The 25,952-nt window shown below is 39.9% G+C and overlaps 2 protein-coding genes, 1 long non-coding RNA gene and 1 pseudogene across 3 annotated transcripts in view; 1 reads left to right on the top strand and 3 right to left on the bottom strand.

The window, feature by feature from the left end:
• Nucleotides 1–298: 298 nt before the first annotated feature.
• Nucleotides 299–1,539, bottom strand: LOC109183808. Its single transcript, XM_019333870.1, has 3 exons — nt 1,073–1,539; nt 774–921; nt 299–649 (listed from the first exon to the last, which is right to left on the bottom strand). The coding sequence occupies exons 1-3, from the start codon at nt 1,537–1,539 to the stop codon at nt 299–301; spliced, it is 966 nt and encodes a 321-aa protein (XP_019189415.1).
• Nucleotides 1,540–1,776: 237 nt separating this feature from the next.
• LOC109183807 lies at nt 1,777–2,517 on the bottom strand. The gene is made up of 2 exons (XM_019333869.1): nt 2,218–2,517; nt 1,777–2,025 (listed from the first exon to the last, which is right to left on the bottom strand). The coding sequence occupies exons 1-2, from the start codon at nt 2,515–2,517 to the stop codon at nt 1,777–1,779; spliced, it is 549 nt and encodes a 182-aa protein (XP_019189414.1).
• LOC109183806 lies at nt 2,516–23,787 on the top strand (annotated as a pseudogene).
• Nucleotides 23,788–24,985: 1,198 nt separating this feature from the next.
• The window catches only part of LOC109183848, a 14,140-nt gene continuing 13,173 nt past the window's right edge, over nt 24,986–25,952 (bottom strand). Inside the window, exon 3 of the long non-coding RNA XR_002054644.1 lies at nt 24,986–24,998. This is a non-coding gene — a long non-coding RNA (uncharacterized LOC109183848). The remainder of the gene's footprint in view (nt 24,999–25,952) is intronic.

Below are 25,952 nucleotides of genomic sequence, written 5' to 3'. Positions count from 1 at the left end.
GCATATGAGTCATCCAAGCAAAAGTAATTTTTTAAAAAAATATCCCCAAATTAATGACTCCTCTCCCACACTTAAAAATTTGCATCGTCCCTGATGCAAAACAAAAGAAAAGAGAAAGCAAAAATAACACGAACTAAAAAACAATAAAACTAAATAAAACTAAACTAGAAAGCAATAAAATTAAATAAAACGAAACTAGAAAGCAATAAATACTGCAAAAGAAAAGATAAAATGGGGTGCCTCCCATGAAGCACTAAGTTTAACGTCGTTAGCTCGACGTAACGTCGTTATGGAGTGCTCAATCTGGTAGATCTTCGAGAGTGAATCCATACCCAAAAAAGCTGTTCCACTTTGCATGCTCCAATGTCATGTCAAGGGGCTTGCTATGAATCATAGAGCAATCTTTAACACCAGTGGTCTTTGGCTCATTAATAACATTAAATTCAACTTTTTCCTCTCCAAAGTCAAAAATCATGGACCCCTTTCTTGCATCAATTATTGCTCCAGTTGTGACCAAGAAAGGTCTCCCTAAGATGATGGGAGTATCGGGGTTCTCTGGGGCATCTATCACAATGAAGTCACAAGGCACAAAATATTTGTCAACATAGACTTGAACATCCTCAAGAATTCCAATTGGACTAGTAGTAAACTGATAAGCAAATGTCAATGTAAATTGGACAGGTTTAGGCTATCCCAAATTCAACTTCTTACAAAATGATAGGGCATAACATTAACACTAGCTCCAAGATCACAAAGGGAACTTTTTATCATACGACCTCCAATAAAACATGAATTGCGAATCTTCCCGGATCTCTATGCTTCAATATGCTCCTACTTTCACTACGTGTCAAAGCCCTATACTCTTGTGCAATAGCCACCATCTCATGATCACCAAATTTCTTCTTCTTGGCGAGAATGTCCCTAAAAATTTTTTCATAAGATGGAACTTGTGAAAGAAAATCAAGTAAGGGAATTGAAACTTTCAAACTCTCAACTATCTCCAAAAACTTTTTCTCTACTCTCTTTTGCTCGCTTTTGTAATTTTTTAGGAAAGGGCAATGGTGGTTCATACCTTCTCACGGGCTTCTCTACCTCCTCATGAACTTGTGGATTATTCTTCACAACAGCTGGTTCAACTTCTTCCTCATCAAGTATCTTTTCAATCTCCTCTTCAATAGTGTTACTTGAGTTTTTGGTTGGAAGGGGTGGTTCTTCAAGTATCTTGCTGCTTCTTGTGACAATTGCATTAACATGCTCCCTTGAATTTTCAGTACTAGCTGGCAACTTCCCAGTGACTCTCGTGCTAGATGTAGAAGCTTGATTGGCAAGTTGATTTTTTAGTATCTTGTTATGGGTGCTCAATTGTTCCAATCTCTCATTCATTTGTTTGATCCTCTCATCACTTTGCATTTGAGATTTCAATAACATGCTCATCATGGCCTCCAAGTTTGCTTGTGGTGGAGCCTCCAATGCGGGTAATTGAGATTGAAAACCTGGGGGGTCCCTATTAGCAAAGTGTTGGGGATTGGCAGCCCCCATTGGGTTACTCCATGAAAAACCAGGGTGGTTCCTTTCAGTGTTTTGATTATAGGCCCCTTGAGATTGGAAGGATTGTTGTGGAGGCCTATTGTACCCCACTAAATTTATATGCTCCGTAGTGGTTTGAGAACTTAATTCATTGAGACATTCCCCCGAATTATGCCCACCACTACAAAGATCACACATCAAAACTTGACCAAAAGAAGAAGGGGTAGAAACATAACTCACATTTTGCTTTTATAGGGTGATTTGAGCAAGCTTTTGGACCATGGAAGTCACATTATCAACCTTGGCTGACAAAGTGGAAAATTGCTCCACCTTATGAATTCCTCCCACAAGCTTTTGTGAAGACCTATCCGAATACCAAGTAGACCCATTCATAGCAATTTTCTCCAATAGTTCCTCGGCTTGAGTTGGCTCCAAAACTGTGAATGAACCACCCGAAGAAGCATCCACCAAAATCCTAGAATTATCAAGCAATCCTTCCTAAAAAGCCATCATCAAATCCCAACTTTTAATCCCATGGTGTTGACACTGCCTCCTCATCTCTTTAAACCTCTCCTAAGATTCAGTTAGGAACTCAGTTTCCTGTTGCTTAAAGTTTTGAATTGCCCTTCTCATCCTTTGAATCTTTGAGATTGGATAGAACTTCTTCAAAAATTATCCATGTAATTTTACCCAAGTGTCAAAATGATTATATGGAAGTGAGGAAAGCCAATCATCAGCCTTGTCCTTTAGTGAGAAAGGGAAAAGCCTAAGCCCGATAGCTTCATGCGTGACCCCATTCATTTTGAAGGTGCCACAAATTCGTAGGAACTTTGTGACATGAGCATTCGGATCCTCCGTGGGTGACCCTCCAAATTGATCCGAAGCAACCATATTTAGTATGGCCGGCTTGATCTCAAAGTTGTTGGCCTCCACTCCTGGAATATTGATGCTACCATGCTCCTCAATATCCAGAGCAAGGTAGTCAGACATGGATCTTTCTTCGGCTTGGATTCCTTGTACCTGTGCCATCCTGGTTTGTTTTCTAAGAAACTTGGCTCTCTTTTCAATCTCTAGGTTCAAAGGTAATAATACCTCTATACCTGAAGATCGTGTACACATACAAAGCTACGTTCTCAGATCAAGTGAACACAACTCAACAACAGAAACTTGTTATAGGTTAGCTAAAATAAAATAAAACAACAAAAATAAAAATGGATTAGACTTCAAGAATAGAACTTTCACTAATGTTAATACTGAAACGCCACTTCCCCGGCAACGTCGCTAATTTGGTGTGCAGTATATTTCTTAAACAAATAATACCTAGAGTACCAAGTTATCGATCCACGGGAAAGTGGGGTATTAAGCACTAGCTAATAATTTATTCACGAGAAGCTAATCCTAACGAAAGAGATGGATGATTGATTAAAAATAAAACAAATGTAAAAGCAAGATTCAGGTTTTGAAATCAATAGAGAGATGATGAGATTCATGGGATTCAAGTATTTAATCACCTAGTGCCAAACTTAAGGACAATATCAAATCTGGGATAATACGAGTGTGAGGATACAAAGTGGTATAGAGCTACTCCTGTTGTAACACCCCTAATTTTTAAAATTTTTAAAGCTTATGGAATAAAGGCAATTCTATTATTAATTCCCAAACAGAGTATAAACTAGACATAATGGTCGGGGTGCTATGCCACATCCGAGTTGGAGAACTCAGATGCACAGGCTAAACTAACTAACAAAGCATAAGCCATAACTAATACCCAAATACAAATCAAGGCACGCAGGCCATCTCATCCAGGCTAGAACTACCTAAACTAAGTCCACGAATCCAACTAGCGCGCTCCGAAGCTATTCGTCTATACCTGAAAGCCAAATAATATCTGTTCAGCGAATAATGCTGGTAACCCACTCCAACCCGTTAAGTGCAATATAGGTAGATATAAGGGAAAATCATTTTGAAGCCGGAATACGTATATACTTATGAAACTCTAATTTAAAATCGAGAGTAGACTCAATCAAGCAATAACAGACACATTCAATATAATTAATCATGCACATAGAGATTCCAACACACATCCTAAGGTCACAAGACTATCCAATATCAATCATATCAGTGTCCAATTACTATTTCAGTCACAATCAACAATAAGACATGTATGCACATATGGTGGTGCCGCAGGACCCTTCACGTGCCCATACACGAAGGTCAGTGCATATAGCTCTGACATGGCCCCGCAGCACCTTACTTGTACCGCATCACAAGGGGATTGATCGCAACCAATCAATGAACCGCAGCTCATTTATATCATAACGTTTGATCGCAACCAAACGGTGGACTGCAACCCTATTATCATGTATATCTGATCGCAACCAGATTATAGACCGCAGCCATATATATATATATATATATATATATATATATATATATATATATATATATATATATATATATATATATATATATATAACAGCCGATGGTTCTCAACCCATCCAACTGCCTGTATAGCCGATCGATCGCAACCGGTCGGGTTAATACCTGATGGTTCTCAACCCATCAGATAGTCATTATAGCCAATTGATCGCAACCAATTGGGCTATCATGCACAAATAACATAGAAGCCAAACAACATGCAACCCACATTAACACATAACGAGGGGGAATCATCGGGGAACACTTATCCTAATATAACCCTTACGTAACTCACCGCATTAAGCCACTCATGACACTTCTAAGGGATCATACACCTTTCTCCTAGGCCAACGGGATACCAATTCAACTAGCATGCAATACACAAGACTCTTTTATCCTAAGAACGGTACCCGATACATCAAACTAGACTCACATACGACAAACGGGGTACAATGAGACACGGGGAAACATCAAACGGGAAAAACCACCATGGTTTGCACCAACATTCCAGCGGGTGCCCGGCGGGTGGAGGGCCACCCGCCGGCGGCGGAGCACAAACCAGCGGGTGCCCGGCGGGCAGTCGCCTGCCCGCCGGCTGCCCGCTGGGAAGAGGGCACGGGGCAGCGGGTATGTGGCGGGCACCCTTGCCCCCACCTACCCCCCACTGACTCCTATGTAATATTTTGGTCCCAGAATCCTCCGTGGAACCCGAAACCCTGTCCAGACACATTCAAACACAAACGACGACACCACGTATTCAAGTAACGGAGTTGAACCAAGAATCACACCAAATACATCCTAACACAACTCCTAGACATGCCAAGACTCAACACCCGAACATGCAAAATCCCACCCGAACATACCAAAACCACATAATACGAAATCCACGTTTAGTACCCTAGGGCTCTAGTCATAATCAAAATACAAGATCATTCATATAGCTTATCATGGTATCAAGAACATCAAGATTATCACATAAGCATCAAGATTAACACATAATCATCAAGATTATCTCACGAACACCATATAAATCTTAGGAAAAGCTTTATCAAGACTCGAGCACAGAATCATATATCAAAGGAGTCAATGAATAAGATATAGCGAGGAAAATAGGTTTTGTTGAGACATGGGTTACCTCTTAGCCTTAATTAATCATCCCTTGGCTATTAAGGTTCTTCCCTAAGATTTCCATCCGATTGATCTCCCTAGGCTTGGTGGTGGGGAATCTCTTGGGAATAATTTCGTGTAATATAACTATGGGTGGTAAGGGTTCTAATTGCTTTCTAACCCCTTATTTATAGAACCATGAATCCTAATAAGAATCTGAATAGTAAAGGCCTACTTTCTTTATCCCTAATAGATATATAGGTTTAGGATTCCTAATTAGAATCTGACTAGTAAAAGGTCTATTCTCTTTATTCCTAATAGGCTTAAGACTATAGTTCAGACAAGGATCCACGGTCCATGGTGGACCACATTAATTAATTAGAGGAAATCCTAACCAAATTAAATCCAATTTAATTATTATTAACGGAATTAATTAAATAATTAATCCGGGATTAAAGGCCGTAACACGGGGTGTTACACCCGTAGTCCCTAACACTAATGAATATCCACTCCCGTGGTATAATCACCCAATAAACCAAGATCATGCATCAAAATAAATTCCTAACTACTACCATTTTCTGATGTCCAATAATCAAGAATTAAACTCCCTAACAAAATTACCCTCTCCCAAGGAGTAATAGTTAGGTGCAATTATGTGTGCCCTAAATTATGTCCAACTCCCGTTGTGACACAAACAAAGCTATGAAGCAAGTAATTTGGGCCCTAAACTACTAGCAACAACAATACAATTCAGAATTGCAACACAAGTAATAAACCCAAATAACAATATATTAAAGCATTAAAGAACTAGGCACATAGGTTCATAAATACTTTTACCCAAGAATCTCTAAAGAAAACTTAGCCACACATGGCTAAGATGCAATACATATCAATAATTAAGAGTACAAGATAATCTAAAGAGTATAAGAATTGACCAAGCGATTCTCCCAAATCTCTTTGGCTTTCTCCTTGCTTCCCAAGACACTTTGTAGCTCTCAATTCTCCTCTTTCTTGTCTCCAAAACTGAGCATGAATCCTCTAGGGTTGAACCAAAACGAGATTTTATAGCAGGAGTCAAAATGGGGCGAAATTGGATTTCTCCTATTTCTTTTTTTTTTTTTGGAAATTATTGCCCTAATGATTTGGAAATATATTGCAGCCCACCTTTTTCTTAGAACTAGCGCCATACAATTTGGAGAATTAATGCAGTTTTGTTAATTCAGCGCCGCTCCTTCGATTTGCAAATAAACGCCGCTCGATGCGCAATAATTTAATTAACAAGGCATTCTACTTTTTTTCGATGCGTCGAACCGATTGTCTTGACGCGTCGAAATAAGGCGTCGAAAGTGCAATCCGTGTGTTTTCGACGCGTCGAGCCTTCTGGGCTTCAACTCGTCCATTTTGGCTCCAAACTTGTCCTAGAACTCCCTTTGCTCATGGAATTGACCTACAATGGTTCCAAAATACTAACAAACACCATAAAACATTCAAAACAAGTGTGAAGCATATCTAAACGACAAAACAAGGGATTATGCCATTAAATGACCATTTTCATGGAATTGAACCCAACAAACATGATCAAACTAATTCAAGAAATATGCACAATTTGGCTCACATCAAATAATGTCCCACCTCCGCGGCCACCAAAATGCTATCCGTTATGAGCCTACCCGGAAGAAAATCACTCTAAGACTCCAAAGCCACCACCCTCACACAAACCCTTCATCCTATTTTCAATCATCTTCACCATGACCTTTATAGAAAACATTACAAAGAGAAATGAGTATAAGGTCCGTAACCATCTCAGGGACTTTTTTCTTTGGCACAAGAACCACATTAACATCATTTAACTCAGCTGGGAATTGACGAGTCTCAAGACACTCAAGCACAAACCTCGTCATGTTAGGCCCTACCACCTCCTAGAAACCCTGGTAGGATCCCGGGTTTATGCCATCAGGCCTAGGTTCCTTACTAGGGAACATAGCAACAACTGAATCCCTTACCTCCTCAGCCCGAAAAGGTCTCAGTAGCTCAACATTCATTTCCTCAGTAATCCATGGCTACAAACAATTAAAGAACTCCTCCCCCTAACAACCCCTCATATGAAAAGTACCCTCAAAATAATTCACTACTAAAGCCCTCAACCCCTCACCCTCCACCCAAACATCCCATTCCTTCCTGAGCTTAACAACCCGATTCTTTCTCCGCATAGCATAGGCCGAGTGATGAAAATAACTCGTGTTAACATAACCCCCCCCCCCCAAACCAGTGTTGTTTTGCTCTCTGCTTCCAGAAAACATCCTCCTGCATCACCAATTGCTGCAACTCACCATTCAAACGGTTAAACACAACTAAATTCCCCTCACCGTTACACCCCTGTAACAATCGTAGCTCCTTCTGAATCGCCTCAATACGCCTACCAAACATGTGCCATTTATCACCACCCCAACTAACCAATCGAACCCCACACCAAGCCAAACATCCTTGTAGCCCCATATTCTCTATTTCACCCCACGCCTCCCTCACCACCCCACCACACCCTTCATTAAGAAGCCATACATTCTCAAATCTGAACCGTTTCCGCCCCATCCTCACTTGTGGCTCATAAATATCAAGAAACAAAGCCGAATGGTCAGAAGTTAGAGTCTCCAGGTTATATACCCTAGCCCCCTCATGCAACTCCCGCCAGCCACCATTCGCCACCACCAATCCAGCCTCTCTTCTACCCAGTTAGTCGTCCATATACCTGCAACACCCCACTTTTCTAACTCTTAATTATCTCTCTAAGCATACTTTAACATAAACTAAGCAGCGGAAAACTAGATAAAAGTAGTGAGGGTGTCACCGCCACAACCACCACTCTTGGTGATTACATAGGCTAAAAGGGGTAAAACTATAACATACGATAAAGTCTGGGTACTAAAGTAAACACAGAAAAGTAAAGGGGAAATACGTCACCCCAAAACAGTCTACAAACATCATCATAAAGTATAGGGTCATAAGTCTAAATCCATAAAGACATCATAAATAGAACTAGAGTTTAGACAGATCAAACTAAGAGACTAATCTAACTCGATCTTCTCTAACTGATGGGCGCACCTGAAAGGGGTTTTGCAAGCAACACATAGACAAACAGGAAAACACCCGTTAGCACGAAGCTAAGTATAACCACACTCAACCCTGTAAAGCATTCTAGCATGTACTTGGAAACATTTGATATCATTATATCAATAAATTAATCTCAAACCATCTTTAGATTATCGTATTTTTTCTAGATGCTTGCACCCTATAATAACAACTGACAAGCTTATATGTGTATAAGACTAATCACGTATATTCATCAACATGTAGATTTCTCAAATAGCTTATCAAGCAATTCATGCTTACAGATAGGATCATGTTTAAAGATCATATAATAGGTGTTCACATGCGATCACGCTCTTATCACATAACTTATTAAGTAGAACTTCTACTACATCAAAATAATCGTGCTCAAGAGAATATCTCCAGTTAGTTTTCTCATTAAACAATCTTTTACGATACTCTATTCGCATACAACCATGTATAACATTATGATCATGCTTCTCACGCAATCTAGTGCAACAATATAGTCATACTCTTATGCAATCTAGTGCAACAATATACTCATGCTCTTATGCAATCTCATGCAACAATATACTCATATTCTTATGCAATCTCGTGCAACAATATACTCCTGCTCTTATGCAATCTCGTACAACAACATAATCATAGTCTTATGCAATCTAGCGCAACAATATAATCATACTCTTATGCAATCTAGTGCAACAATATACTCATATTCTTATGCAATCTCATGCAACAATTGTGACACCCCAAAAATCCACATTCAATCCATGGGTTAATTGAATAATTAATCCTATTTTATTTGGAGAACTAATTCCTAAAATCCTGATTTTTAATACTCAAGGACTAGTATTTGACTAGTCAACCTTAAAGTTGTGTTGTACCTTGAGCTTTGAGGGGAGTTCCCTTGTTCCTTACACTTTCTAAAGGTTAGTAAGGGTATTCTTGTCCTTTCACCAAGAGTTAGTATTGTAACCTAACCTAGAAGACTTCTTCATTTCATTCCTTATAATTCCTAGAAATTAGCTCTACCTTCTCTCTAGAAAAGAAGTGTAGCTTATTCTCCAAGCCAAGTTGAGACCCTTGTCAAGATTCCAAGATTTGCTACCAAGATTCAACCTTTCACCTATTTGGGCATCTAGGAGGGTAAGATCTAAGTTCATCTTGTGTTTTAGGTTCCATCTTAGTTGTCTTTTTCTTAAAGGTAGGATCTTTATGATCTTTTGGTTTAATCTTGAAGTGGGTTTGGAAAGTAAGCCTTGTGGGGAGCTTGTTGTGGTGTAAAGTGAAGTCTTTTGGTCTACAAGAGGTAACCCATGCTCTACAAAACCTATTTTGCTTACCTATATGTGATTTCTTGGATTCTACTTGTGCTTTGCTATGAAATGTGAGGGTTTATGCATTTGTCTTGTGATATTGCATATCTAGAGCTTGTGTTTAGGGTTCCTTTGTGCCATTGCTTGGCATTTTCCATGATTCAAGTCATTTTGTTATGTTGGGTGAGATTTGGCATGTTTTGGACTTGAATTTGTGTATGGAGAAGAAAATCCCCGAAGGGATCTTTTTGCACAGGAGTATGTACCCGCGGGCAGAACGGCGGGGAGAGCCCTACTCGCCGCCCACCCGCAGGTACATAGGCTTGTGGGTAGTGTACCCGCGGGCGGAACCACGGGTAGGGGCCTACCCGTGGGTTCACCCGCGGGGAACACGGTGGTGTTTGTTCGGGATTTGTTCCCCGTGATCCGTTTGACTCGGTATTTGGTCTTTTGACTTCCCGATGTTCTTTTGTAGAACTATTTGAGTGTCTTCTTGATGTTTCGTATGTCTAGAACTATATGGTAGGAATCCATGTAGGACTTTGGTGTCTTTAATCGTGCTAAGTGTTCAACATTGTGTTTCGTTGGACCGTGATGTGTCTTGTGTGTTCCTTGGAACTATCTTGAGTTTTTCTGTTGTTAAGCATGCTAGTTTATTGTCTTAATGCTAGCGTGTGTGTCGTTTGTACCTTTCGTTTAGTTGATGATAACTTGTGTTATTCATCGTTGATGTTGTTGGGTTGTGACCCGTTCCTTGACTGAGTATGTTTCATACCTTCGTTGTAATCCGTTGATTGATTCCTGTTGTGGTGTGATGCGTGTGTGGCTTTACCTGGATTACACGATTAGTGGTATGGGACATTAGTCACCAAGGTATTGCAGCGGTCCTCGTGGTGGCCGTGACGTGATTATGGAGCTGTGGCCTTTGTGTAAGGTTCACATGATTGGGGGATAACATGTGTTATCCGGGCATGTGTTGCCGTGTACGGTACCTTGTGTACTATGAATTGGTGGTCTTGTTGGTGGTTTGTTGGTGGGGGACGACGATCCCAGGAGGGAAAAGGTTGGACTAAGAAGTACAGGGGTCCTGGAGGTAATGGTTGGCATGAAGGTACAAGGTCGGGGGTAGCCATAAGGTTGGAACAGGGCATAAGGAAAGCATATCAACTCGTGATGGGTGATGTTGCGAGGGCTTGTGTAGCCGGTGTTGTGTGTTCTTCTCTCGTGACGTGTGTAGTCACGGAGGCCTGTGTTGCTTTGGCATGTGTTGCCATCGGTCCTGTCTTATTCCTTTATGTTGTGGTTAACCTTTGCGGTTTGGGATGTGTTCCCGTGTTATCTTTGTGAGTGATGAGTCTTGTGTTGACTGTTGATCTTGGCTTTTGACTTATATACTTATGTATTCCGTTTCGAAAATGGTTTTACAACTTATATCTATCTATGTATGATACTTAACGGTATTGGTGGGTTACCAACATTATCGCTGACCAGGCGTCGTCCCAATGTTTATCTTTGTATCTTTCAGGTGATGTTTAGACGAGGGCGATGTCTAGTGCTTGGTAGCTTAGTACCTTGATCCTTGTTTTGTGGCCTGTGCGCCAATGTAGTTCTAGACTGATGTTTTTGGAATAGATGTATACACTTGCAGATTGTTTGCCGTAGCGTTTACCGTGTTTGGTAGACGTGGCGTGACACCCCGTTCGGATTTCTTTTATCCAGTTTTCGTTTTATCTTCCGCTGTGCTAGTTTTGTTGTTTAATCTGCATGTGTTAAGGCTTTTATATAGGTCTTGTTTGGGGGGTGTTATAGTTGGTATCAGAGCCTTGGTTTTGAGCCTAGGCAGGGTTAAGTCTAGACTTTCTAAGTGGTTAAGTGTGTTTTGATACCTCTATGCGACCTTAAGAAGCTAATTGTTAGGCTTAGGACTCTAGGTTGCGCGGTGAGCTGTGTGTTGCTTTCTGTTTTGCTTGTTTGCTCTCTTTTGGTAACCTCGTTGTTGTGGAAGTTTGCGATGCCTCCTCGTCCTCGCGCTCGCACCCCGGAGACCCCGACCAACGAGCAGCTCGCTCAGAATCTCCATCAGCTGACGCAGACAATGCAGTCGCTCAGTGAAGCCTTGCTGAACAACAATCAAGCTGTGCCGCCTCCTCTCCCTGCTGGGCACGGAGATGTAGGTCGTTTAGTGTTGGGACATCGATCGCCAACCTTCGCCGGTGAAGAAGACCCGGTAGTTTTGGAAGAGTGGCGACGGGTGTTTGATAAGATATTCACCGTTGTGGGTTGCCCCGAGGAGAGAAGAGTAGAACTGGCAACGTTCTACTTCTGCCAAGAAGCTGATCTGTGGTGGGTCCACGAAGGTCCGACCTTCCTTGAAGAGCCTGGGTTTGATTGGACCGCGCTCAAGGACCGAATGCGCGAGAGGTTCTACCCAGCGCATGTGCGAGCCGCCATGTTTGATGAGTTCCTTCATCTGCAGCAAGGATCCTTATCTGTGGTCGAGTACCACAAGAAGTTCTTGGAGTTGGCACGCTTTGCGAGGATGCTTGTGCCTACGGAGCTTGCTAAGGTTGAGCGTTTCGTTGCCGGTCTGAATTATGAGGCACGAAAAGCGTTGACGGTGAGTAGGCCAAGTTCCCTTAAGGATGCGTATCTGAGTGCCGCGGATCTGTTTCGTGTTCAGCAGCTTCAGAAAGGATCGTATGAGCTAGCTAGGAAGAGGGTTGAGAACGGAGGTTCTTCCACCTTCAAGAAGCCCCGACCGAGTTTTCAAGTCAAGGCCGTGTCATCTTCTTCTCAAGGACTTATCAGGGTGGAGCATCGGGATCAAGCTAAGTCGGTTGTTTGTCGAAGATGTGGGAAGGTGCATGTAGGCCATGGTTGCCATGGCCAGGCGTTTAGGTGTTTCCGATGCGGGGATCGTGGTCACAAAGTCACGGAGTGTCCCCAGCTTGCCGGTCAGAGAGCGTTGCCGCCACCCCCGAGAGCCGGAGGAGCATCGGGAGGGAGTTCGGGTCGCGAAGCAGTCGGAGCTAGGCCACCTGGAAGGGTCTTCGTGATGGCGCGTTCACAGGCTGAGTTGGAGGGCTTGATGGAGGATGAAGTGGCAGGTAACCCCTTTCTTCTAGCCTATCCTTGTTTCTTTTTCCAAAATCATCGTGTTCGTTGTGTATTGATTGTTACCTTGTGCCTCTTAGTTGTCTTTTACTTGGCAATCTTTGGTATGCTTTCTCTTGATAGCAATTCTTTTGAGGCTTAGTGTAGACTCTTCTTGCTAAGTGATTCCTTTAGTTTGGTATATAAGCTTCGTTGTGAAGTTAGCAATCCATCCTTGTCATGTTTTGCAATTTGGGTCAATTCTACAATCTTTATACTTGGTTGTTCTTACAACAATTCCTTGTGCACTCCCTAAAATTTCCAAGTATTCTTTGAAGAGTTAATACCCAAAATCGTCCTCGACTATAGTGGTTTTTTTCAATTTCGTCCTAAACGACTTTGGTGACCTAATATCGTCCCGGACTTTTGTGTTTCGCTCAATTTAGTTCTCCATTTGTTATTCCGTCAAATTGGTGTTAAATAAAGGGACAATTCAGTAACATCAATATTGATCTCTCTTTACTTTCAACTTGTGAAGTGCGAAATTCCTCTTTCTTGTACGAATTACACCCAGAATTACTCCCGGACCTACAAATCATATTTTATATTCGCAGTTTTAGGAGTAATTCTGGGAGTAATTCGTAAAAAAAAAAAGGGATTTCGCAGTTCACATGTCTATGAGTAAAGAGATGCCATTATTAAAATTACTGAATTGTCTATTTATTTAACACCAAATGGACAGAATAACAATTGAGGGACTAAATTGAGCAAAAACACAAAATTCTGGGACTAAATTGAGCGAAACACAAAAGTCTGGGACGATATTAGGTCACCAAAGTCGTTTAGGACGAAATTGAGAAAAACCACTATAGTCGATGACAATTTTGGGTATTAACTCATTCTTTGAATTTGGAAATAGCAAAATTTATACCAAAAACCTTTCCTTGTGTAGCTTAAAAGCTAGGCCTAATGTTTAATTATAACCTTTGAGTTTCAAACCCGAGCCTAATCTTTGTTAACCCAACCTTTAAACCACTTGAGCCAATTACCTTTCTTGGAACTTAACCAATTTTAATTCCATTTAAACCACAAATTCCCACCTTACCCAAATCCCCAAATTAAATCATCTTTTTCCCCAATTTCTTCCAAATCCCTAAAATCTCCAAATTCCCTTTCCCCTTTCTTCCCTCCCCACCCGTGTGTGTAGCCGAACCCCACCCCCCGTAGCTTCACCTGCAACCCGCCACCACCACCTACCCGTCGCCGAGCCACCGCCGTTCGCCGTCGCAGCAGCCAGAGCCCCGTCGTGTCGCTGCCGCCAAGAGAGGGAAGCCGAGCAAGAGAGCGAGAGAGAGAGCAGCGAGAGAGAGAAGAGAAAGAGGAGAAGCCTTGGGTCCTTTTGTTGAGCTTTGGATCATCTTCAATCATGCCTAGAATGTCAAGTTTGGCAAGAAAAGCGGAATGGGTGGATACCCATTACCTCGTCCTTGAAGGTAAAGCTTTTGATCCGTGATCTTTTCCTAGTTCTTTGTTGGATATGCTTAGGTATCAAGGTTTGTTGGATGGGTTTCTCGCCATAAGGGCCGAGACTTACCCGAGTTTGGTGAAAGAGTTCTATCGTCACATGGTTGTGACAAAGGAGGGTGATAAGTTGGAGATCACCTCTAAGGTGAGAGGTGTGAAGGTTGTGTTATCTGGAAAAAAGTTGGCTCAGTTGTTGAGTTTGTCTGCTACCGGAGTGGCTCAGTACAGTGGTCATTCTTGGATTAGTACGGATACCATGGGGTACCGTGACTATTTGAGCTATCTGTTTGGCCGTACGAGTGGTTTCACTCAAGCCTCTAGGCCGGAGAAGAAGTGGTTGTCTGCGGAGCAAAGGATTTTGGTTATGTCGGTGTCGGATTGTTTGTTGCCTAATAACAACAAAAGCAGTTTGCTGGGTAAGTTGGAGTGCACCTTTGCCTTTTGCCTCAAGAACATGGTTAAGTTCAACCTGCCTGCTTTGTTGATGCAACACATGGTGTTTTGCCGGGATCACAATCGGAAGAGCTTACCTTATGGGATGGTGTTGAGTTGGATCTTGGTTAGGAAGGGTGTTAGTGTGGACGGTTGTCTTCCGAAGGCCATGGGAAAGATGGTGTTGGATGCCACCAATCTCCGGAGTTGTAATCTGTTTCAGTTGGATGATGGTGAGTACATCACGCTTGAGGAGGTTGCAAGGAAAGCACCTGATGATTGGGCGGAGTTAGCAGCTGAGCTTGGAATCCATGCCGGGAAGTTGAGCCTCGCAGTCCAGAGTTTGGGCGGTGACGAAGAAGTTGAGGAGGAAGCAGACCAAGAAGAGGAAGTGGGAGCACCGGAGGCCATCGAAGCTGAAGAAAGTGATTTGGACAATGAGGAAAACCGAATGAGGAAGGAAGCTCGCACGAAGAGGGAGCATGACGTCATGGCGCATGAGGAGCGCGTTGTCACCTTGCTTCGTCTGCAGAACAGCATGATCGCCGAATGCTTCGCGTTTATGAAGGCGCAGTTCGTCGCAGTGCATCAGAGGTTGGACCAGATTGAAGCCAGTTCTAGCCGCAGAGACGAAGACGAAGAAGAGTCTGAGGAGGCCGAGGAGTCGGAGAGTGAGGAGTTCTAGCTTGTGTTGTGGTATTCCCGTTCGCCTTTTTCCTCGTTGTTTCCTTCTTAGCCGTTGTTAGCTTGGTGATAGGTTGTTGGTTGTTTTGTGTGCTTGTTTTTTTTCGCTTGTTGCCTTGTTGTTTAGCTAACTTGATAGTTGGTGTTTGGAGTTAGTAGTCTAGTTCTTGGTTGTTGTCTAGAAGTCGGTGTTTGTGTTGAGGCTAGAGTTCTTGATGCTCAATCTATCCGTTTGTTAAACTCTTGCCAATCCTTGAATTTGAAATGCCTTCTTTCTTGCTTTGGAATACTTCTTTGCTTTAAAATCCTTGTGAGTTCTTTTAGAGTCTTTAACCAAAAGAGTTATTCTTGAACTTCTTGTCACAATGTCGTTTCCTTTCACTGTTTGCTTTTAATTCGTCGTACCCAAGCTTCGGGGACGAAGCTTCTTTGAAGGGGGAGAGGATGTGACACCCCAAAAGTCCACATTCAATCCATGGGTTAATTGAATAATTAATCCTATTTTATTTGGAGAACTAATTCTTAAAATCCTGATTTTTAATACTCAAGGACTAGTATTTGACTAGTCAACCTTAAAGTTGTGTTGTACCTTGAGCTTTGAGGGGAGTTCCCTTGTTCCTTACACTTTCTAAAGGTTAGTAAGGGTATTCTTGTCCTTTCACCAAGAGTTAGTATCGTAACCTAACCTAGAAGACTTCTTCATTTCATTCCTTACAATTCCTAGAAATTAGCTCTACCTTCTCTCTAGAAAAGAAGTGTAGCTTATTCTCCAAGCCAAGTTGAGACCCTTGTCAAGATTCCAAGATTTGCTACCAAGATTCAACCTTTCACCTATTTGGGCATCTATGAGGGTAAGATCTAAGTTCATCTTGTGTTTTTTCCATCTTAGTTGTCTTTTTCTTAAAGGTAGGATCTTTATGATCTTTTGGTTTAATCTTGAAGTGGGTTTGGAAAGTAAGTCTTGTGGGGATCTTGTTGTGGTGTAAAGTGAAGTCTTTTGGTCTACAAGAGGTAACCCATGCTCTACAAAACCTATTTTGCTTACCTATATGTGATTTCTTGGATTCTACTTGTGCTTTGCTATGAAATGTGAGGGTTTATGCATTTGTCTTGTGATATTGCATATCTAGAGCTTGTGTTTAGGGTTCCTTTGTGCCATTGCTTGGCATTTTCCATGATTCAAGTCATTTTGTTGTGTTGGGTGAGATTTGACATATTTTGGACTTGAATTTGTGTTTGGAGAAGAAAATCCCCGAAGGGATCTTTTTGCACAGGAGTATGTACCCGCGGGCGGAACGGCGGGGAGAGCCCTACTCGCCGCCCACCCGCAGGTACATAGGCTTGTGGGTAGTGTACCCGCGGGCGGAACCACGAGTAGGGGCCTACCCGTGGGTCCACCCGCGGGGAACACGGTGGTGTTTGTTCGGGATTTGTTCTCCGTGATCCGTTTGACTCGGTATTTGATCTTTTGACTTCCCGATGTTCTTTTGTAGAACTATTTGTGTGTCTTCTTGATGTTTCATATGTCTAGAACTATATGGTAGGAATCCATGTAGGACTTTGGTGTCTTCAATCGTGCTAAGTGTTCAACATTGTGTTTCGTTGGACCGTGAGGTGTCTTGTGTGTTCCTCGAAACTATCTTGAGTTTCTCCGTTGTTAAGCATGCTAGTTTATTGTCTTAATGCTAGTGTGTGTGTGGTTTGTACCTTCTGTTTGGTTGATGATAACTTGCGTTATTCATCGTTGATGTTGTTGGGTTGTGACTCGTTCCTTGACTGAGTATGTTTCATACCTTCGTTGTAATCCGTTAATTGATTCTTGTTGTGGTGTGATGCGTGTGTGGCTTTACCTGGATTGCACGATTAGTTGTATGGGACACTAGTCACCAAGGTATTGCAGCGGTCCTCGTGGTGGCCGTGACGTGATTATGGAGCTGTGGCCTTTGTGTAAGGTTCACATGATTGGGGGATAACATGTGTTATCCGGGCATGTGTTGCCGTGTACGGTACCTTGTGTACTATAAATTGGTGGTCTTGTTGGTGGTTTGTTGGTGGGGGACAACGATCCCAGGAGGGAAACGGTTGGACTAAGAAGTACAGGGGTCCTGGAGGTAATGGTTGGCATGAAGGTACAAGGTCGGGGGTAGCCATAAGGTTGGAACAGGGCATAAGGAAGGCATATCAACTCGTGATGGGTGATGTTGCGAGGGCTTGTGTAGCCGGTGTTGTGTGTTCTTCTCTCATGACGTGTGTAGTCACGGAGGCCTGTGTTGCTTTGGCATGTGTTGCCATCGGTCTTGTCTTATTCCTTTGTGTTGTGGTTAACCTTTGCGGTTTGGGATGTGTTCCCGTGTTATCTTTGTGAGTGATGAGTCTTGTGTTGACTGTTGATCTTGGCTTTTGACTTATATACTTATGTATTCCGTTTTGAAAATGGTTTTACAACTTATATCTATCTATGTATGATACTTAACGGTATTGGTGGGTTACCAACATTATCGCTGACCGGGCGTCGTCCCAATGTTTATCTTTGTATCTTTCAGGTGATGTTTAGACGAGCGCGATGTCTAGTGCCTGGTTGCTTAGTACCTTGATCCTTGTTTTGTGGCCTGTGCGCCAATGTAGTTCTAGACTGATGTTTTTGGAATAGATGTATACACTTGCAGATTGTTTGCCGTAACGTTTACCGTGTTTGGTAGACGTGGCGTGACACCCCGTTCGGATTTCTTTTATCCAGTTTTCGTTTTATTTTCCGCTGTGCTAGTTTTGTTGTTTAATCTGCATGTGTTAAGGCTTTTATATAGGTCTTGTTTGGGGGGTGTTACAACAATATACTATTCTTATGCAATCTGGTGCAACAATATAATCATACACTCATATATAAAATAGAGTACTTTCTATGGAGGTTTCTTTGTTACTTTCTCGAGTCTCTCTTGACTCTCTTTCTTTCTATCGAGTCTATATTGACTCTCATAGTTGATTCTCTGTTGACTCTATTTCTTGAGTGTCTGTTGACTCTCTTTCTTTCTATGATACTCGTAGACGGCTTAGGGTCTCACAGAAGTGTGACTTACCCCATCATGAACGGCATAATTCCGACCCAATATCTCCTACCGTCTACGGAACCAATCTTGTGGTTCAAACTCTTTGGCATCAGGTATCGAACTATTAGTGTGCACACTCCCTAACCAGGATTCCAAGCCCGGTGGAAAGTTTCCAACCTCGTAACGTTGGAATACGTCGCGTTACATACTCTGGGACCGCAATGTCCATAAATATCTCTCGAGAGTAACATAGTCCAAATGGTATCCTCCAAAACCTCACCGATATAAATATTACATAAATATATCTCTCATGCATCAATCTCATGCATGCAACAATTCTACTACTTCTCAATGCATCAAAGAATGATATACCACATGCGTATGGTTTTTGAAAGTATTCTTGGACTCATGTTGGCCCTTTATGCATTTTTGAAATATGACTCATGTGAAATGTCAAATGCTCTATAACATGCTTCTAAATCATGTATACATTAACATGAATTATTCAAGGATATATCATCATGCTCGATTTGTAAAAATAGCAATTTCTATACATTTCACTCAACAAGTATGCTTCTATTTTCATGGATCAAATAATACATATTAATCATGCTTTCATAATAAATCCTATTCTCAAAAGGATCATGCTTCTTTACTCAATCAGAAAATTATTTGATCACAAAATCATCAATTTCTCAAACACAGAACTTAGCAAAATATACTTTATGAAACATTTCTTCACAAAATCATTCATAGCATACTCGTTTTTAATCCAAATTCAACCAAATCAAAGCCAAGACGTGCGTCAAGACGATCCCAAAGAGCGGAGCCACAAGGGCCCGTAAAACTCGATTCGAAACGACACGTAGCTGAGCCACAAGGGCCCGACCACTGCACAAGATCTCATCAGAACAATACTCAGGGACTTGGTGCGGGACTCTTCATGGTCCGCCCCTATAGTCCCGTTACTACGCCGGGGCTAGGCTACGACCCTCTTCTAGGGCCGTGCCCTAGTCCCGTGGTGGCACGGCTCTAGCCGGCGACCCTTCTGATGGGCCGCGGCTAGAGCCGCCACTCTGGTCTGGTGCACACTGTGTTGTGCACCAGATAGCTTTTCACCTGCAAAAACTTATCCAAACATGTCCAAAACAAACTCAACAAATCATAAACACATACCAAAGCATTTCTAAGCATGAACACATTAAAAGTTCATAATTTCTACTCATTTCTACTCAAAACTAAGCTTCACAGAGCCAAATCTAAAGAGGAATCCATGGGGTTATACCTCTTGTAGTCTAGTCTTCTTGTTTGGATCTCTTCTTCCTCTTGGCCTAGCTTGAGCCTCCTTCAACACCTACACTTCCCAACACACCTTTTATCCTTTGCCTATATTCTTAAAGACTAAAGAAAACTAGAAGGGAAATGATGCTAGAAAGGAGGATGAATAAGCTTACTAGGTTGAAGCTTTTCTCCTTGGATGTTGGCAGACAAATGTGAGGAAGATTCAATGAAAATGAGATCAGGAAAATGTGATGGAATGAAGGGTTTATATAGGGTTCAAAACCCTAGGATGATACACAATGATTGGTTGAGGGCAAAGGGGTAATTTTCCCAAGCTAAAAGATGACTTTGTAAGGGATTTTTGGATGTCTTGTGGTCCATCATGTATCATGAACCATAGACTAAAAATGATATTTCTTTATTACTTTGGGGTGGAAAGTGAATTTTCCCAAAAGCTAAATAGATTAACACTTGTTCAAAATCTCCTTTTTAATTCTCCCGGTCTCACTCGGGTAAAATTCTTGATTTAAATCTTGGTACGCAAAGTACCCGAAAACTTTAGAATTTTCGAATGAAATTCATTTCTTTGGTGTTGAATTAACTTTGAAATGGAACAAAAATTATTTTATCCAAACACCGATTGCTCACAAAAATTTTTAATGGAGTGAAAAAGTTACTTTGGAATTTCTTAATACTGGATTTATAAAATGAAATTTTAGGTTGTTACAATACCACTCTTCCAAAATCCATTTTTTTTTCCAAAATCCATTTAATTGCTTAAACATATTTATTAGTTATTACCTATCCAATTTTATAAACATATTTATTACTTATATAATAATTTAAATGGTTCATTCATATAACAAAAATTATCTACTATAAGCATTATTTCTAGTACAATGAATGAATTGATTAACATTATATTCTCAACCAGAAGCATTATTCACACTATACATTGATACTTTATATCTATTTTATTCAATATATATTACTTTCTAAATTATTATATTTGTAAAATATATTACTTTCTAAATTATTATACTTATAATTAAAAATTCTTAACTTTTAATTAACTAAAGGTATATAATTTCCTATATCTATTTTTTAAACACTCATAATTCTTTACAAGGTAGTATATATTCTATACTTTACCAACTATTTTAATTAACTACATGTGTAAATCAAATTCCAAATTGAGCTTGGAAAGGCTTGACTTGTGTACGTCGGCACCTGCAGGCACGAATGTCATCCGGAAAATTGGCTGGCCTTGAGGGCTAAGTTATTCCAAATTTTCGTATAAGTTACCACTCGGTCAACTCAGGTTTGACCAAATGGTTGTCCACTCGTACCAACTCGGTTAGAGGAATGGTTGCCCTCGTACTAGCTCGGTTGTAGTCACCACTCGATTGGAGAACTACCATTCGGTCAAAGACGTTTAACCAAATGGCTAACCCCTTAGTTGTAATCTTTCGAATTACCATTCGGGCACAACTCAAATGTATCGTTCAAGTTACCATTTTTGGAGTATTAATTCTTATGTTACGGAATTAATTTCATATTAATTCCAATTTTAAATTTCATAATTAATCTCCAGGTTAATGGTTATCAGTTTCGAAGGTTACAACACTACTGAAAATTATGGAATTTCCGAAACCAGAAAATGATCTTAAATCAAGTCGGAAGCCTTGTTCCGACCACTTTTGGTATCCAGAAAAACCTTTGTTGCTATTTCCGACCACTTTTTGCTTTCGACTTGATTTAAGATTACTTTCAGGTGGTCGGAAATTCTATAATTTCCAGTAGTGCAATTTGGGTTTTTAAATCAGAGATTAATGCCATGAATTAAATGCTATTTAATCCTACAACTCCTATATAAGTTGTGGTTGAGCAGGTGGTTTTCACAAGCAACAAAATCACACGTTTTACCTCTCGAAACCCTGTTATTCCTTCTCTTCAACCTCTTGTGTTCTTCCCACTCTCTTGTTTGCGGGATTCTAAGTTTGAGTGGTCAAAACTTAGAATCGTAGTACGTTTTATCCTGAAAAACCTAGGCTGCAACGCTCCTAACACATTTCGGAGACAACAAATAAGGTTTTAAGGAGAGAGTGTAACTCGACTTGTACTAAAAACCTATCCAAAAATCCCTTTCGTCCTTGTGGTTGTTTATCCCTGAAATTTTCAGGAATATAATAATCCTTTTCGTAAGATTATTATTGCGTTTTTTTCGATCTTTTGGAACAACAATAGTTTCATAGTAGAGATAAAGGGTCTTTTGATAAAGTCTCAAACTATCTAAGGAGGAGAAATTTCAAAATGTGAAAGCGAAGTTAGACTCAAAAGTGATAGTCAATTAAGACCATCCATGTTAGAGATAATAGTATAAGGATGATATGTAAATTTTTTGAGTCATATTTTATTGTTGAAATATGTTTTTATTTTTTGTACAATTACTTTCAATATTTATCTCATCTTAATGAGCCATTATTTATATTTTTTAAAAATATCTTTTTATATTCATTAATTACTCATAAATTAGTTGATCATATCAAGATTTAACAAACTATCCATATTACAACTTAATCATATACAAAATGTTATTAAAAAAAGAGTCAACATTATACTTAAATAATAAAAAAAAGTGTAATATAATATAAAAATAAAAATATAATTTAAAATTGAAGATATAGGAGAACTTTTTCATATTATAATCCTTTTCATGTGTAAAACATAGATATTATTATAATTTTCTCATCTTAATTAATGGAGTAATTGTTTCAAAAAAAAAAAAAAGTAACAATTTTCACTTTTTCAATGTAATTTTGAAAAATAATAATATTAAAAAAGTTGCAATATGAATAGGATATATATGTCATCATTGCTATTAAGAATGCTAATGAAATATCAAGAGAATCCCTAGTAAATCTCACCCCAAATCAGATATACTTTCTCTTCAATTTCTTAAGAGTTAATTAACAAAATGGTCCTTTGACTATGGTGAAATTACCAATTTGGTTCTCGACTATATTTTTTACTTGATGAAATCTTCAACTTTGTAAATGTTAATCAATATGGTCCTCCGTCCGGCCAGGCGTCAAATTTTTGTTTAAGTCGAGGATAATAATGGAATTTCACTTTGATTGCTCCTTTTCTCCTCTTATTTAACTAAAATAACCCTAGCTTCACGCAATGTTCTTCCATTTTTTGCATTTCTTCATTCAATGAATCGCCATAGTAGAGAAATGCATGACTTCAACAACAAACTCAATACGCTGTGCTTTTAGCAAAAGGCAGAGGCCTATTGTCTGCCTGAGTTTCAAATTTTAGATCAACTGAGCCACAGTAGCAGTGACAACGAAGGCAACTACTCAATCCAAGCTTATTCTGATCATTGTTGCACTCGGGAGTTGTTCTCAAAGAATGGCAATCGTGTTTGTTGCAACTCATCATCAACCATTAGTTTCTCACCGTATGGAAGTCCCATGTTGCAACAAGAATTTCAATCGTACCCGTTGGACCTACACCAATCTCCAGAACCAAGTATAGTTCTCCAATCATTGTGTCTTCCATTACGGATGACATGAGTGATTTCAGGCACAAGTTAAAGGAACTCGAAAGTGTAATGCTTGGACTTGATTCAGATGTCCTTGAGTGCTAACCTTGCCAAGCAGTATCGCCTCGCCAGAATTGGATAGCTGGAGACAAATGATGGAAGCCATACCCGTTGGGGATTTGAAACAGGTGCTCATTACATATCCATCAACGATTTACCAAAAGCAGAATGCTTGATGTCTCAGCTACGACATATGGTATCTGTGTCTAGCGAACCAATTCAAAGGCTCCATATGTGCTCGAAAGGCTTGTTGCACGATTGGATGCATCAGGGAGTTCCATCTACAAATCCTTGAGATGCAAGGAACCCAAGAGGTGCGAGCTATTTTTGATATACACATCCTTTACGAGGCTTGCTCCTTCTTCAAATTCGGGTACATGTCAGCTAACGACGCCATTGCAGAAGCAATGAAAGGCGAAAATAGAGTTCATATAATTGATTTCCAGATTGGTCGTCAAGGCAGCCAGTGGGTGACTCTAATACAAGCTTTTGCTGGTAGGCCAGGAGGGTCACCCCATATTTGAATAACTCCACTTCAACTTATGCACGCAGGGGAGGACTGAACATCGTGGGGAAGAAGCTATCTAAGCTCGCTGAGTCCTTCAACGTGCCATTCGAATTCCACGCTGCATCCATGAAACCTTAGACTACTACATTGAAATGTTTGAGTCAATAGATGTCAATCTTCCCTGGGAGCACAAACAACGCATAAATGTCGAGCAACATTTCTTGGCAAGAGATGTTGTCAACATAATAGCATGCGAGGGAACAGAAAGGGTGGAGAGGCATGAACTTTCGGGGAAGTGGAAGTCGCAGTTCAAGATGGCCGGGTTTTCTCCATAACCATTGAGTTCTTTGGTGAATCGCCACGATCAAGACTCTGTTAGGGTCTCGGTTGACTCTCGCATCAGATTTGGGAATTTAGAATTAGGGCTATTAGAAATTGGGAATTAAGTTAATACGTGGGCAGCACAGGCTACCTGAGGAGCAACTTGAAATTCCTTTATTACCCTCGACTTTAACAGACGTTAGACTCCAAACCTAATAGAGGACCATATTGGTTAACATTTACAAAGTTTAGGACTTCATCAGGTAAAAAAATAATCGAAGACCAAATTGGTAATTTCGTCATAGTCAAGGGACCATTTTGGTAATTAATTCATTTCTTAATTATTACTCATAAAACTTTATCTTTTTTTTACCTTTACTCTAAAATTGCTATTAAAACAATTTCTTTCTTGTTGGATTAAAAAGCAATTATTTATGAGCTCATAAAATTTGTAGAAGCTTTCATTAAAATGCTAAGTGGAATGTTGATAAATCAATTCACATTCTTATATTTTTAAAGTGAGTAATGTTATTTATATTAAATTTTGCACCATTTAGTTCAGAGTTAATTTCAGAAGCATTTACTCGACTATTGAGAATTTAAAATGTTTATCTTTAATTTTCAATTCATTCATAATTAGTCCCCTGAACTATCAATTTTGTTTCAAATTTAATTCTCTAGTGTTATAAATATTTTATATTGATGGCCATTAAATCATGAGACCTTTCATTTGCTTTAGCCTTAATCCATTATATATGTTGTTTATATGAAAGGTTGTACGGAGTATTATATAAGTGAGTGAAGGCTAATGAAATGGAGATACATTGTTGATCTCTATATCTTGTGTTCTTCATCTCTAGTTCTTTTACTCTACACACGCATATATCTGGGCAATTACCGTGCAAACATCACGCGAGAACTAATGAGTTGATGGGCCAAATTACAAGACGTTATTAGCAAGAATCGCCAACATACTCCCCGGTAAACGGTATGCTCGGTTGTCTTCCTAATATATTATATTATATTGTCTAGATAAGAATGATATTACATATGTACGTATGGTTTGTATATATGTTGTAAATTATTGAATATGGATTTCTAATTTATTTTGTTTTTGCGAAAAATTGTGATTTTGCTTCTGTGTGTGGATGTATTGTGTGCACAGTTCATATATTAAAAAAAAAAAAAAATTCTTGCCTGGTCCCTCTTGATTGCACATTGTATAATAAAGAATAGATTACTATACGTATTGTCTTTTATTATTATTTTTTTTATCTCTAAGAATTTACTTTTCTTATTCATTCTTATTAAAAATTCATTTTTTTTGCTTTGTACGCATGAATTTTGATGATTTAATGTATGCAGATAATATATGCTGCACATAAGAACATCCAAATGAAATTGCATAGATGTTGCTAAATTACGTTGATTATGGCTATTTTGTAATTTATTGTTGCAATATTAGCATGTTATTCAAAAGGTTATTTTGTTTTTTGTTTTTTTTTTTGCCAAAAGGTTGAATACTCGAAAGGTCATTTTTATGTTTTCTTATGTGTGTCCGAAAGGTTAACTTGTCCTTTCAGACTTTACATTTCGACTTCATCTCTGAAAGTTTGATTTGCATCTAGAAGATGTCGAATTCCTTATTTTGCTATCGGCGATGTTATGAATGTATATGAGAACATATGATATATGTTTTGTAGATTATGTCTTCTATCACCAAAAGGGAATTTAATGAGCTTGCACTTGACGGAAACAACTATTTGACTTAGGCTCTAGACATCGAGATTCATCTCGCGTCTAAAGAACTAAGTCAAACCACTGTTGCCAAGTCACAGTGTACTGACACCCAGAAGGCGCAGGCTCTAATTTTCTTACATCACCACTTGAACCACAATCTGGAAAATGAATACTTGACTGAAAAAGACCCTTTTTGCATTATAAAAGTCCCTGAAGGACTGTTTTGACCAGCAGTCATCAAT

The sequence above is a fragment of the Ipomoea nil genome, unplaced genomic scaffold (assembly GCF_001879475.1).
Source record: "Ipomoea nil cultivar Tokyo-kokei standard unplaced genomic scaffold, Asagao_1.1 scaffold1179, whole genome shotgun sequence".
Taxonomy (NCBI): domain Eukaryota; kingdom Viridiplantae; phylum Streptophyta; class Magnoliopsida; order Solanales; family Convolvulaceae; genus Ipomoea; species Ipomoea nil.
The sequence above is the reverse complement of the archived record's forward strand: the minus strand, read 5'-3'. Positions and strand labels throughout refer to the sequence as shown.